This window comes from Panthera leo, chromosome D1 (genome assembly GCF_018350215.1).
Source record: "Panthera leo isolate Ple1 chromosome D1, P.leo_Ple1_pat1.1, whole genome shotgun sequence".
Classification (NCBI taxonomy): domain Eukaryota; kingdom Metazoa; phylum Chordata; class Mammalia; order Carnivora; family Felidae; genus Panthera; species Panthera leo.
This window is the reverse complement of record NC_056688.1, coordinates 110,949,246-110,962,501: the sequence shown is the minus strand read 5'-3', so window position 1 is coordinate 110,962,501 and position 13,256 is coordinate 110,949,246. Positions and strand designations below refer to the sequence as shown.

Sequence of the window (13,256 nt, the reverse complement as noted above, 5' to 3'; positions counted from 1 at the left end):
CTGCCGCTTCCGCTTCCGGCCGAGGCCGCGGGAAGATGGCGGCGGCCATGGCCGCGCGGGCCGTGCGGGTCGGCCTCGGGCGGCTGGCGTCCGCCTGCAGCCGCAGCGTCCTGAGCGCGTCGGGGCCCGGAGCGGGTGAGACCCGGGCGGCGGGGTGAGAGGAGGGGTCGGGGCGCGCGTGTCTGTGTCCGCCCCGGTGCCTTCGGTGTTGACCGCTGTCCCTGATGCGGCGAATATAGCACCGGCTCTGCGGTGGGTGAAACCAGGGTTCGGATCCCGGGTCCTTTAGGAGCTTAGCTGCTGACCGCAGCCCTTCAACTTCTCTGCAGGCCCGGTGTTACCGGGGGCGGGGGGGGGGGGGGCAAACTGAGGCTCGGTTCAGAGAGCTTAGGTAACTTGCCCAGGGTCACACGGCGGGGAGGTGGGGGAAGAGAGATACAGACCTCCAGGCGCCTGTGCTTTACCATCGCCCCCGGGCTACGAGCCACTCTTCCAACCTTCCCTGTCCCCCCCCGTCTGGAAAATGGTGAAGGTCCTTGCCGAATCTTAACCCGTTCAGCAAAAGCAATGGCTGCATTTTAGGCCCTGGGTTTTTCTGAGGCTAAAAAAAAGTTGCATTCGTCAAAAACACTGTATTTTTGCCTGAAATGATTGGAGTGTGTATTTGGGGGGGGGGGGGGTGTTTAAACATGTTTTAAAATTAGATAAAATGCGCATTTGACGGTATTAAATAATTGTTCCCTTTTTTAGATGTGGTGATGCGGGTTTGTTTGTTTTTTTTTAACTGTTTGTTGATGAAAGAGTGCAAGCGGGGTTGGGGCAGAGAGAGGGGATCCGATGTGGGCTCTGTGCTGACAAGCAGACAGCAGCAAGCCGCGAGTGGGGCTCCAACTCACCCACCGTGAGATCATGACCTGAGCCACCCAGGTGCCCTGGTGAAAGTTGGCTTTAAGTTGGCAGGAACATTTTTACAAAAGCACTGGAAACCACTGCTTTCTACCTCCACGTAAAACCACCCCTGGAATGCCGTGTTCAAGTCCGGACGCCCACTTTAAGAAACACAGACAAAGTGGAGCCTGCTTAGGATTCTCCCTCTCTCCCTCTCTGCCCCTCTCTCTCTCTCTCTCTCTCTCTCTCTCTCTCCCCCCACCCCCTCTCTCCCTCTCCCCCTCCCCCTCTCCCCTTCCCCCTCTCCCCCTCCCCCTTCCCCTCTCCCCCTCCTGCCTGTTTCTCCCCGCTCCTTCTCTCTGTCTCTCTCCCTCTCTCCCGCCCTCCCCCCCCCCCACCAGCCCAACCCCACTTGGACACTCTGTCTGTCAAGAAAATAAACTTTAAGAATATTTTTTAAATACACACATTACATAGTGTGCTGGAAGCTGATAAGTCTTACAGAGAAAAAGAAAGCGTAGGTTGGGAGGGAGGGGATCAGTTTTAAATAGGATGGTCAAGGAAGCCTCTCTACTGAAATAGTGTTTGAGCAGAGACCCAGAGAAAAGAAGGGAGTTAGCCTTGTGGATTGCAGGGGAGGGAGGTTCTAGGGGAAGAACAGTCAAGGAACACAGGTTTTGAGGTAGGCATGTGCTTGGCAGGGGCCTGGCATGTTATGGGAATAGCCAGGCAGCCTGAGCAGCGGGTGCGGAATGAACAACGAGATGGGCTCAGAGAGACAGAGGGGATCACGCTGCCCGTGCCCTGTAGGCCACTGCAAGGGCTTTGGCTTTCTCTCTGAATGAAATAGGAAGCTCGTGGAGAGTTTCAGCACAATAGTGACAGGATCCGACCTAGGTTTTAGCAGGATCACTCTAGTTGCTGTGCAGAGAAGGGAGGTAATGGGGAGAGCAGGACATTAGTGGTAGTTCAGGCGGGAGGTGGGGGTGGGTTGGAGAACGTAGGTGGTCAGAACCCGGATCTCTTGAAGAGGAGAACCAGGAGGAACTGCCAATAGCTGTGAAGGCAGGAGAGAGAAGGGTCCGAAATGATGGAGACTTTTGGCCTGAGCACCCGGAGGGATGAAGTTGTGGTCACGTGAGATGGGGAGGAGAAGCAAGCACTCGGGGGAACCTGGAGCCTTTGTAGGTTTCGAGATGCCTATTAGACTCGCAAGTGGTGATGGCAGATGGTCAAGTGGGGAGTCAGGTCCAGGCTGCACCTTAAGCATACTGGTGGTCCTCAAATCCATCCAGCCAAGTGCAGTCACCAGGCAAGTGGGCGTAGATAAAGGAGAGAGAAGGTCCAAGATCTAAACCCCAGGCGCAGTGAGGTAGCAGAGGAGAGGAGGAAACCAACCCAAGAGACCCATAGTTGGGAACACCTGCTATCAGGTAGCTACGAAAGGGTGAATCTTATGGGATGTCAATTATAGCTCAAAAAAAAAAAAAAAAAAAAAAAGACGCGTCAGTAGATATAGGAAATATTTGACAAAGGCCAACGCGTGTTCATAACAAAAACAGAAAAAAAGATACAAAGGAAACTTTTTTTTTTTTTTTAATTTAAGTAGGCTTCATGCCGAACATGGGGCTCAAACTCACAACCCTGAGATCAAGAGTTGTCTGCTCTGATGCAAGGAAGTGGTTCCGTCAGGTAAGCATCCGAGTCTTGAGTTCATCTCAGGTCACGATCTCACGGTTTGTGGGACCCAGCCCCGAATCAGGCTCTGGGCTGACAGCGTGCAGCCTGCTTGGGATTCTCTCTCTCCCTTTCTCCACCCCTCCCCCACGTGCACTGTCTCTGTCTCTCTCAAAATAAAAATAAAACTTTAAAAAAAAAAAAACGTTGGGTCCCCTGGGTGGCTCAGTCGGTTGAGTATCTGACTCTTGGTTTCAGCTCAGGTCATTATCTCAAGTTTGAGAGTTCAAGCCCTGCATTGAGCTCTGTGCTGACAGCAGGGAGCCTGCTTGGGATATTCTCTCTCTCTCTCTCTCTCTCTCTCTCTCTCTCTCTCTTTCTCTCTCTGTCTCTCCCTCCCCGCCCCTTCCCTGCTCACTCTCTCTCTCTCAAAATAAATAAACTTTAAAAACGTTTTTTAAAAAAGCATCCGATGCTTGATTTCCGTTCAGGTCACGATCTCACAGTTCGTGGGTTTGACCCGCGTCAGGCTCTGCATGGAGCATGCAGCCTGCCTGGGATTCTCCCTCTCCTCCCCTTGCCGGCTCGTGCTCTCCCTCCCTCTTGCAAAATAAGTGAATAAACATTTAAATTAAAAAAAAAAAAAGTCAGACGCTCTACCAACTGAGCCAGCCAGACACCCCCGCAAAAGAACTTTAATAACAGAACATCTTCAGAGATAAATGAATAAATAAACCCTCAACAGCCACTGAGTCGCTGCTCTTTTCTTTTTGCTCCTAAGCTCTGCATCTGATTTCCAGGCTCTTGACTCAGTAGGGGGTGACTGCCTTTGTCCCTTGGTGTATTGGTCACCTGCTGCATAACAAGTTACTCCAAAACCTAGCAGCTAAAGACGACTAACTTTATGTCATACCGTTTCGGATGGTCAGGAGTGCGGGAGCAGTTTTGCTGGGTGGTTCTGGCTCTCATTAGATGGCAATCAGGCTGTCGGCTGGGGCTAGACGATCGTTTCTTTTTTTTTTCTTTTTTTTTTTTTTTTTTTTTTTTAATGTTTGTTTATTTTTGAGAGAGAGGGAGAGAGACACAGAATCCGAAGCAGGCTCCAGGCTCTGAGCTGTCAGCACAGAGCCCGACACGGGGCTCGAACCCACGAACCGTGAGATCGTGAACTGACACTCAAACAACTGAGCCACCACCCGGGCGCCCCAAGGACAGTCCATTTCCAATCTCACTCCTTGCCTGTCGGCAGGAGCCCTCAGTTCCAGTCTTTTATAACCTAATCTCAGAAGTTCTGCGACATCACTTATGCCATGTGCCATCGGTCACAGAGACGGGCTCCATCTGAGAGGGACAGTACAGGGGTGAGAATAGCCCCTCGGGCCGTCTTGGAGGCCCAGAACAGCATCTGAACCTGCTGGGCACCTGGTGGTCGAGGAGTGGATTCGTGGGTGAGGGATTCCGGTTTGGGGCTCTTTTCAATGATGCGGTCAGGGGCACGCGGCTGGCTCCATCAGAAAGAGACTTGTGACTCTTGATCTCGGGGTCGTGAATTTGAGCCCCACATCGAGTGTAGAGATTGCTTGAAAACTTCCGATGGTGTGATGAGCACATCTCGACACACACAAGCAGTAACTAAGTGACGTTCTTTTAGCTTCGGTGACCTAGATTATTCCACAGGCACGTGATAGTGTGGTGTTCTAACTCGGGCACCAGCAAGAGCGTTGTGTGTTTTAGCTTTGTGAAGAACTGTGGCATTTCATACCAGTAACTACCCCTTTTTCTTGTCCCCTCAGCTTCCCTGGGGTCGGCTTCCCGAAGGTTCGGTTCACAGAGCACTTCAGTTCCACAAGGGTAATGTCCAAATGTGGGTTCGGGCGACCCTTCGTTTGTGGGACTGTCGTTCTAAAGCCAAAACTGCACGTGCGTGTGTTTTCGAGAAGATGTAACTTTTTTGATAGTGTTTTTCTAAAACCTTCGACGTAAGTGTGGATGGGGCATCGAGAAACCCGAAGACGAGTGTGCTCCCGGGCCTTACGCAGCTGTGTTTTATTAAGCAAAGTTTTTAACTCCGAGTTAGAGACTTCCAACTGGGAGTATGGAAGGTTGTATCAGAATTTCCAGGAACAGCTTAAATACCACTGGGAAGAGTGTATTCAGTATTAAAGCATCACGCTTTGGGGAAAACTACAGGAAGTGAATCTGACAAAGTCACGCCCTAGTGGCAGTTAAAAGCGAGGAAGCCCCGCCTCCTATCCCGGCCCCACCCCTCGCAGCCTGGGGCAGGTCCCTGGGCGGGTGGTCCACTCTGAGCTTCGTTTCCTCTTCTGCAAGATGGGAGTGATGTTCGTGTCCATCTCGGTGGAGTCCTGTGAGCACTCAGTAAATTTCCACGTCTAAAGAGCTTAGGGCAGTGCCTGTCGGACGGGAAGTTGTCCCAGAGTGTCAGCTGCCCCTGCGTCACAGGATCTCAGAAATGGAGACATTCAGGGCTCTCTTTACGTTGAGAAGAAGTCGAAAGACAGAATCCGCTTACAGAGAGAGCCCCTGAAGGGGGATTGTAGTTAATTTGCCCGATTCTTCCTATTTCCCCACGGGCCTCCAGCTCGCCAGTCTGCAGTGGGGTGCCGCCCGACCCGGCAGGGGGGCCAGGGCTCCCGCGCACAGACTCCGCGCCTCCGGGTCCGTCAGAGGTCATTGCCTGGCCGCAGAGCCGGGACGTGTCTCTGGGAGCTCCAAGGTCAGCACAACGGACGAGCCCAGTTTAATTTTGTGGCCAGCGGACCCCGTCCCGGAGAGCGTTTGACTCGCGGGTCTGTGTCGAGCACCTGCTGACCGCCGGCGACATGGGTCCTGCTGCGCGGTCGGCGGCTCTGCCTGTCGAGTGGCCTTTTCTCCTTGCTGGAGCTCTGCAGCAGAAACGCCGACCTGTCACCGTCTGGCAGCAAAGGGACAGAAGCTCTAAGACGCTTCTGATAATTCAGTTTGGGCTCTCCCGAGCTCTCCCCTCTTTGCAGGCGACAGTAGTTGGAGGCAGAAGTAGATCGGGAAGTCAGAAAGACCCCGCGGCCCTTTTTTGCCTCCAGGCTCCCGGCCCGGTGCTCCCGGCTCCTGTGCCGCGGGCAGACACCTGGCTGCGGCACAGGACAGACGCGCGACGGCACTGGCACTGCCCCTGCTCCTGAGCGCGTCCCCGATGCCCAGCCTTCCGGGCACACTGACCCTCCTGACCCTGCCCGGCCCCGGGGGGGAGGGGGAGGAAGGGGCTTTTATTCCCATTTGCTCAGTGAGACAAACCGGCCCGCAAGCTAGTGAGACGCTTGCCAAGGTCGCGTTACTCTGGTGGCAGAGCTGGGCTTCAGATGCAGGCCTGCCTGGCTCCTGTCCCCCCCATGAAGGCCGAGCAGGCCCCTGCCGGGTGGGAGTTAGAGGTTTGGGCTGGCGGGGAAGGGGGAGAGCACGGGAAACGGTCCTGACGTTGGAGTCCTGCCCTCAGGGCCCTCGAATGCCAAGATGAGACACAGGAGCCTGGTGGGCTGGGGGTGGGTGGTGCTGAGAGCTTCTTATCTTCTTGTGGAGTGTTGGGGGGAGGGGAGCACAGCGCCACAGCCCATACCTCCGAGCACGTGTGCCCTGGGGACACTGAGAGGGCCCGGCTTCCTCGCTCGGATGGGCCACCGGCCTGGGGCGTGGTTATTCCAAGGAGGGGATCTTCTGGAATAAGATGGTCGGAATTCCGTTTTAATTACGAGTGATTAGTGGGTGTTCCTTGGATCCCTGCTCCTTCCAGGAAGCTGTGCGGGAGCCTGTCCTCGGTCGTCTCGTGGCAGCACGGCCGTGAGTTTGCACTTGCCGTGCCCCCCCCTCCGCCCCCGGGCTTGGGAGCGCAGCCCCGTCTTACAGATTCTGAACGGTGACACACATGTGTGAAAACGTTTTACAGGTACGTTCCTGAAACGTCGCTGAGTTCACCGCCTTGGCCAGAAATTGTTCTGCCAGACCCAGCTGAGGAGACCAGACAGCACGCAGGTAACGGGGGCAGAAGCTGGAGGGCGGTGCCCCCCTCCCTGACAGAGGCGGTCACCTGGCCGCAGACAGGACGTCGCATCGCCGGGCGCTCTGAGGCCCAGTGTGAATGCTCAGGCCCATTTTCATCACCGAGCACAAAAAGTTAAACCGTCGTTCACTTAGCAAATACTCCTGAGCACTGAGCACGTTCAGGGCAGGCTGCGTAAGTGAGGGAGGGGCCCCCGGGCCATCCGTGCTTCCCGCCACTGGTAGGAGCATGGGGTCAGGGACAGATCTGTCCGCAATCAGAAGAACAGGGTGCACGGCGGGCAGCGGGAGCCCGTGCCGTCCTGGGCGTTGGAGAAAACCGTCGGGGTGTCGGGACGGGTGTCCGCCCGGGGCTTGTGGCCGTGAGGAGGGACGGTGTGGCCGGCCGCGTGGCTGCCATGAGGGGGCGCGGCACCCTCGGTGTCTTTTACGGAGCTAGACACGCAGGGTAGCGGGTGGCGTCTTTGAGATGCCGCGCCAGCTAAACAGCGTCCTGCCCTTCTTCGGTGCGGCTTCCGGCCTGGACTCCGCTTTCAGGGCAGGAAGGATGTCTTCCTCCCCCGCGCACCCAGCCCCGCACAGGCTGGTGGGTCAGGGCTCCGCAGGGGCTGTGACCCGAGCCGGGGCGGCGGAAGCAGGGAGCTGTGTGGGCAGAAGCTTCCAGGTAGACCCCGACGCTATGCGGCATAATTCTAGCTTTTCCTTATCTGCAAAACGGCCTCTCCTTTCGCTTTGCCAGTCCTCTGGCCTTTGCTTAGTAAAGACGGGGAATCAAACAGGGTGAAGGTTTGTCCTCCCCAGAGTCAGAGAGACAGTGCTCAGGCCAGAGCGGGGTATCGTGTGGGGTTGGGGACTCGGTCTGGAAAAGCCCCACGTGCCCCGAGTGCCTGTGCTCCTGGGAACAGCGGGCTGACACTGCCCGCAGCAGGGAGAGGAAGCAGCCCCCGGCTGTGAGCTCCCCTTTCGAGGGTGCCAGCTGCCGGGGAAGCTTCCTGTCCCGCTGAGAGCGAGCAGGGGCCACGTGGTCCTGTACCACGGTCACAGCGGCTGGGGTGGAGCGGCTGCCATCCCGGTCATGAGTAGCTGACCGACCCGGCCCGGTCCTGACTCCCCCCCCCCCCCGCCCAGAGGTTGTGGGGAAGGTGAACGAGCTGATCGCCACCGGCCAGTACGGCAGGCTCTTCGCCGTGGTGCACTTTGCCAGCCACCAGTGGAAGGTGACCTCCGAGGACCTGATTTTAATTGACAATGAATTAGACGTCGCGTGTGGGGAGAGGATCCGGCTGGAGAAGGTGAGACCGGCAGTGACAGTCACCACACGTGCCATCCCGCTCCCCGGGTGCATCCCTGGGGAGGCTCCCTCGGGTCGGCGGGGGAAGGCAAGCATCCCCATGGGGCAGGGGAGCAGCATCCTCCCCGGGGGTGGCAGGCAGGGAGGGGCGGGCGGCTGCCCCCCCCCCCGCCCCCACCCAGGAGACCCTGTCACAGGGAGGCAGGCAGCACGTTCCGCAGAGGAAAGTACGTGTGCTGATTCGTCTCCCGTCTCCGTAACGTGCTCCCACAGAACATAATGGGCGTCCAGGTGAACACGTAGACTTTCAACCCCATGTTACGGGAGAAATGTTTCAGCTGGAACACCACTCTGGCCTTTGAATCGATGGCTGGTGCTTTTTTTTTCTTTTTTTTTTTTTTTTTTTTTTTTTAATATTTGAGAGAGAGAGACAGCACGTGCATAAGCAGGGGAGAGAGGGAGAGAGAGAATCCCAAGCAGGCTCCACACTGTCAGCACAGAGCCCGACGTGGGGCTCGATCTCACAAACCATGACATCACGACCTGAGCCAAAATCCAGAGTCAGATGCTGAACAGACTGAGCCCCCCAGGCACCCCTGATGGCTTTTAAACAGAGAGGACTGGATTCAGAGGCATTTCCCTGGGACTGATTGATCTTACTGGCCGTTCTACACTGCTCTGTCTGTGAAGTTAGTGTTTCTACTCATCACTTAGGATTCTGTTTGCTGTTTTGGGCGGCTCTATTTGTTTTTGGCCTGTTCTATTTATAAAAGTATATAAAATTTAAGTTCTCTGCACTAGATCATTTTTGTAGGATAGGTTTAACTGTTAGCGTAATGTGCCATAACACGTGTGGTTTTTTCATTAAGACTTCTTCCTTTGTGATTGCAGGCTCTTTATGTGTTACACCAAGCAGAGCATTAAATTCTGTTTCTAAGAAGTTCTTCTCCCAGCCTGTGATCTGAGCCCAGAGCTGGACTAATTAACTGTTTTGGACATCAGCAACCCTCAGAACTCTCCTCTCCTTAATGACACGGTGGCCGGTCATGAGCTCGTGAGCACGAGCGGCTTTACTCTGTGATGTCTAAAGTAACGGGAGCCTTTAAGAGTGTATCTATGAAGGCTTCTAAAAAGGCTTTTTGCTTTGTTTTGTTTTTTTAACAATCTCTATACATGGGACTCGAACTCGCAACCCTGAGATCAAGACTCACACACTTGACCGACGGAGCTGGCCAGGCACCTCCCAAAGACATTGTTCTCAAACATCACGTTAACATAGATGAAAGCCTCACCTAACGCGGGTTGTTTATTCCTAACTTAGGAAATCTAGACTCTAGGAGCAGGAAACACGTCCTTGAAGTAACTGTGAAAGTTTTTTGATTGTCATCGTTTGGCATAAAGAGCCCGTTTACACTGCTACAAAAGACGCTTTTTGCCTTTAGATGTTTAAGTTTCATACGCTCAGGTATTTTTCTTACCAGTCAAACTTCAGATGGTTCTCCAACTTCAATAAAAACCCCTGCCCTTGCAGCACAAAGAGGTCTGGGAGGCCACACTTGGCCGTGCCGAGAAAGGCTGCTGGATGGGATTCCGCAGTCCTCAGAAAATACACTTGAACCTGAGTGCGCAGGGTTAGCATTACGAGCTGCTTCAAAAGATGCCACAGAACGAGGCCCCCGCTGGGCTCAGTCGGTTAAGCATCCGACTCTTGATTTCAGCTCCCGGTTCGTAAGTTCGAGCCCCACGTGGGGTTCCTTGATGGCAGTGTGGAACCCACAGGGGATTCTCTCTCCCCGTCCCCCCTCTGCCCCTCCCTTGCTTGCTCTGCACTCTCTGAAATAAAGAAGTAAACTTAAAAAAAAAAAAGTACCCCAGTATGATTTGTGCATTTTTCTCCTTGTCTATGTCATAACTTCCAATAAAAAGTTAAATTTTTTTTTTAACGTTTTATTTTATTTATTTTTGAGACAGAGAGAGACAGAGCATGAACAGGGGAGGGGCAGAGGGAGACACAGAATCCGAAACAGGCTTCAGGCTCTGAGCTGTCAGCACAGAGCCCGACGCGGGGCTCGAACCCACGGACCGCGAGATCACGACCTGAGCCGAAGTCGGCCACTGAACCGACCAAGCCACCCAGGTGCCCCCCAAAAAGGAAAAAAAGAAAAGAAAAGAGCCACCGTTTGCACAGATGGCGAACACTGCCCGGGGTGCACAATCACCGGGTTGAGGGCTCGGTTTTTCCTGCCCCGGCTGCCGCTCGCCAGCTCCTGAGCGGCTCCCGTCCCAGGCACCAACTCATGAGGTAGCCTGGTCGGCGGCATGCCATCGGCACACTGTCTCATTCTCCAGGGTGTTTGTGTCGCCGCCTGATCGACGAGCTCGTGTCACTTGCCGGTAACGTGTCTGTTTCGCTCCGCAGGTGCTGTTGGTGGGAGCCGACAACTTCACGTTACTTGGCAAGCCGCTCCTCGGGTAACACGCTCGCTCACGTTGGCTTTGTCCAGGACCCACGCGGGCCACCGCAGGGTCGCCAGGCAGAGGATCCCCGGACCACAGCGTTGTCCCGTTACTAACTTATTACAGCATAGGCCTTTACGATTTGTTGCCGGACTATGCTGCGATCTTCTTGCTGGTTTTGTTTTGTTTTTGTTTTGTTTTAATGTTTGTTTATTTTGAGAAAGAGAAAGAGGGAGACAGGGTGCATGCATGCGTGCAAGCAGCGGGAGGGGCAGAGAGAGGGAGACAATCCCAAGCAGGCCCCTTGCTGTCGGCTCAGAGCCCGACGCAGGGCTCGAATTCACAAACCGTGAGATCGTGGCCTGAGCCAAAATCAAGAGTCGGGCGCTTAACCTACTAAGCCACCCAGGCGCCCCTGTTGTCTTTTTTTCTTTTTGTTTTTTTTTTTTTTTTTTTTAAGTAAACTCTACCGAATGTGGGGCTCGAACTCACAACCCCAACATGAAGAGCCATGTGCTCCACTGACTGAGCCGGCCAGGCACCCTGATGCTGTTCTTTTTTTATGGTGTTGAATTGTATAATTCACATACGACACGGCATTCGTTTTAGGTGTACGGTACCTTCATACGTTGCAGAGTGCACGCCCCCCACGGGCCTGGTCACCGTTTGTCACCACACGAAGCGATTACAGCATTATTGACCGTATTCTCTGCTGTAGTCACGTCCCCATGACTGATTTATTTCATCACTGGGAGTTTATCCCTCTTCACTTACTTTGCCAGTCCCCCCAGCCCTGTCCTTCTGCACTGATCTTGATCAGGCTGCTATGTGCTTTTCAAAATATCTGCAGGGAAAAGGACATATCACTTTTATAACACACACACACACACACACACAACAGTAAAACTTTATTTTGGAAATTCTTACATAAAGCGTTAGTAAGCTTGAAAAATAATCAAAAGGGTATTTTCTATCTTCTAGAAAGGATCTCGTTCGGGTAGAAGCCACAGTCATTGAAAAGACAGAATCATGGCCAAAAATCAATATGAAATTTCAGAGAAGGAAAAACTACAGGAGGAAGAAAGGTAAGTTAGAGAAAGTGTGGCTGGCACCTTGTTCGTGCTCTGCCGGGGGTACAGCGGCCACACCCCGGGGAGGGAGCTCTGCCCGGCCTCACAGGTCTGACGGGGACGGACAGGCGGAGGGGTGCAGAGGGAGGGCCCGGGAGCCTCAGGCTCCCCTCAGGTGGCAGGGGTGAGGTCAGAGGTCGGAGAGGGAAGAAGCAAAGCCCACCGTGGACCAGGGGGAGCTGCGTGATGACGGTTCGGGCAGCTTGCAGCGTGAGGACGACGGGACAAGGCAGGGCCTGAGCCGCGCAGGGAGGAGGCACCCTGGCGCGGTCGGGGAGACCCAGGGTGGGGTTGGGAGCAGCGAGTCTGAGGGGTGACTTCACAGCAGAGGCCTCACTCGTGCGTGTCACCTGTGCGTGTCCCCCGCGTGGGTGCACAGGCAGGGGCTCGTGAGCAGCACGTGAGGGAACAGAGGGGCCGTGGGGTGGGCTCAGCGGCCAGTGAGCGGGAAGGGGAGAGGAGGCCTCATCCCGGGGCGTTTTGGAGCGCGCTGCAGGAGTGTTGCAGAGGGTGCGATGCGAGGGGTCAGGAAGGCGAGAGCGTCCCCTGAGCAAGGGCAGGAGGCCGGCTTTCCCCGCCCAGCCTCTTGGTGTGGGTGCCAGGCTCCACGCATCCAGGGTAGAGGGCACCGGGGCACCTGGGCTCACAGGGAGGAGGCCCCAGGCGGGTCTCAGTCCAGCTGGCACTACCCACTCTCTGCCCCCCCCCCCGTCCTGGGGGAGCGCCCAGCCGAGGCCTGGCCCGTGCCGCCCCGTTCTTTTTGACCCCCACACGTCACCCTTCTTTGCCCCAGTCCACGGCCACCTTCCGTTGCCCGGTTAACTGACAGGGTGGGGGCTCCTCGTGGCTGGGACGCGCGGGCTATGGAATCCTGCCTCCGGGAGCGCATAGCGCCCACGGTCCTTGGTGACGCCGTAAGGGCTGCCTAAGCTGTTCATAGTCGGGAGTCGCTAAAATATCCCGAACCAGTAGGCCGGCCTCCCCGCAGGTCAGGCCAGGAGGAGCCTCTCCTACACTCTGCCGCCATCAGGTAGCCCCAGGTTCGGGCAGACGGGCCGTCCGCCCCCAGGCCAGGACGCTCCTGGCCTCCCCGCCCTGGTGTTGCTGTGTCTGATGGTGCCCGTGGGCCGTGTGGGCAGAGAGGAAAGCACCCGCCGTGACGCGCTCACGGCAGGTGGCCGGTGGGGCCCACACGTGCCTGCCGCCCGGGGAGAGCCGGTGTGAGGCCAACCCCATGGAAAGTTCGGGTGGCCCAGCAGCAGGGTTTCACTATAGCTCGCGAACAGCGGCAGAATCCGTGGCCGAGCGGTGACCCTGTTGTCTGTCTTTTCCAGTTATCGTGAACCCACAGACTGTCCTCCGGGTGAACACCATTGAGATCGCTCCGTGTTTGTGCTGATCGCGAAGCCACTATTTACAGAGTATAAAAATAAACTCCCGTTTTCCGGAGACCGGGTTTCTGAGTTGTGACGTAAAATCTCCGCGTGCCCGTGACAGGCCATTGTAGCTTGAACCCCCGTCTGTGAGCATAGTTTTTTAAGCAGCCAGCCTCCCGGAGCCAGAGAAGCCTGGAATTCGGGAAGAATTACAAGCACGGCCCTCCCGGGGCTGCAGCCTGGAGGCTTGTGCAAGGGACACCGTGGTTCTCTTGGCTGTCCTCCACCGCAGCGCAGGCGGTGGGGCCCGAGGGTGTGGAGGGGGGCGCAGCCGGGACCCGGGAGCCCACGCCAAGAGAAACAGTCCGGCTTCCACCTCTGGGC

The 13,256-nt window shown here is 55.7% G+C and overlaps 1 protein-coding gene across 1 annotated transcript; it reads left to right on the top strand.

The window, feature by feature from the left end:
* The first annotated feature begins 13 nt into the window (after positions 1-13).
* Positions 14-12,945, top strand: MRPL21 (mitochondrial ribosomal protein L21). The gene is made up of 7 exons (XM_042903962.1): positions 14-135; positions 4,359-4,416; positions 6,506-6,591; positions 7,747-7,910; positions 10,329-10,381; positions 11,348-11,451; positions 12,831-12,945. The coding sequence occupies exons 1-7, from the start codon at positions 36-38 to the stop codon at positions 12,893-12,895; spliced, it is 630 nt and encodes a 209-aa protein (XP_042759896.1). The 5' UTR covers positions 14-35; the 3' UTR covers positions 12,896-12,945.
* The last annotated feature ends 311 nt before the right edge of the window (positions 12,946-13,256 follow it).

What these genes read in the sequence shown, in the direction of transcription:
- MRPL21 (XM_042903962.1), top strand. Translation starts at nt 36, where the DNA reads ATGGCGGCGGCCATGGCCGCGCGGGCCGTGCGGGTCGGCCTCGGGCGG. An exon ending in AGCACTTCAGTTCCACAAGG is followed by an intron (nt 4,417 to 6,505) that starts GTAATGTCCAAA and finishes AACGTTTTACAG; the next exon opens with GTACGTTCCTGAAACGTCGC. An exon ending in CTTGGCAAGCCGCTCCTCGG is followed by an intron (nt 10,382 to 11,347) that starts GTAACACGCTCG and finishes TCTATCTTCTAG; the next exon opens with AAAGGATCTCGTTCGGGTAG.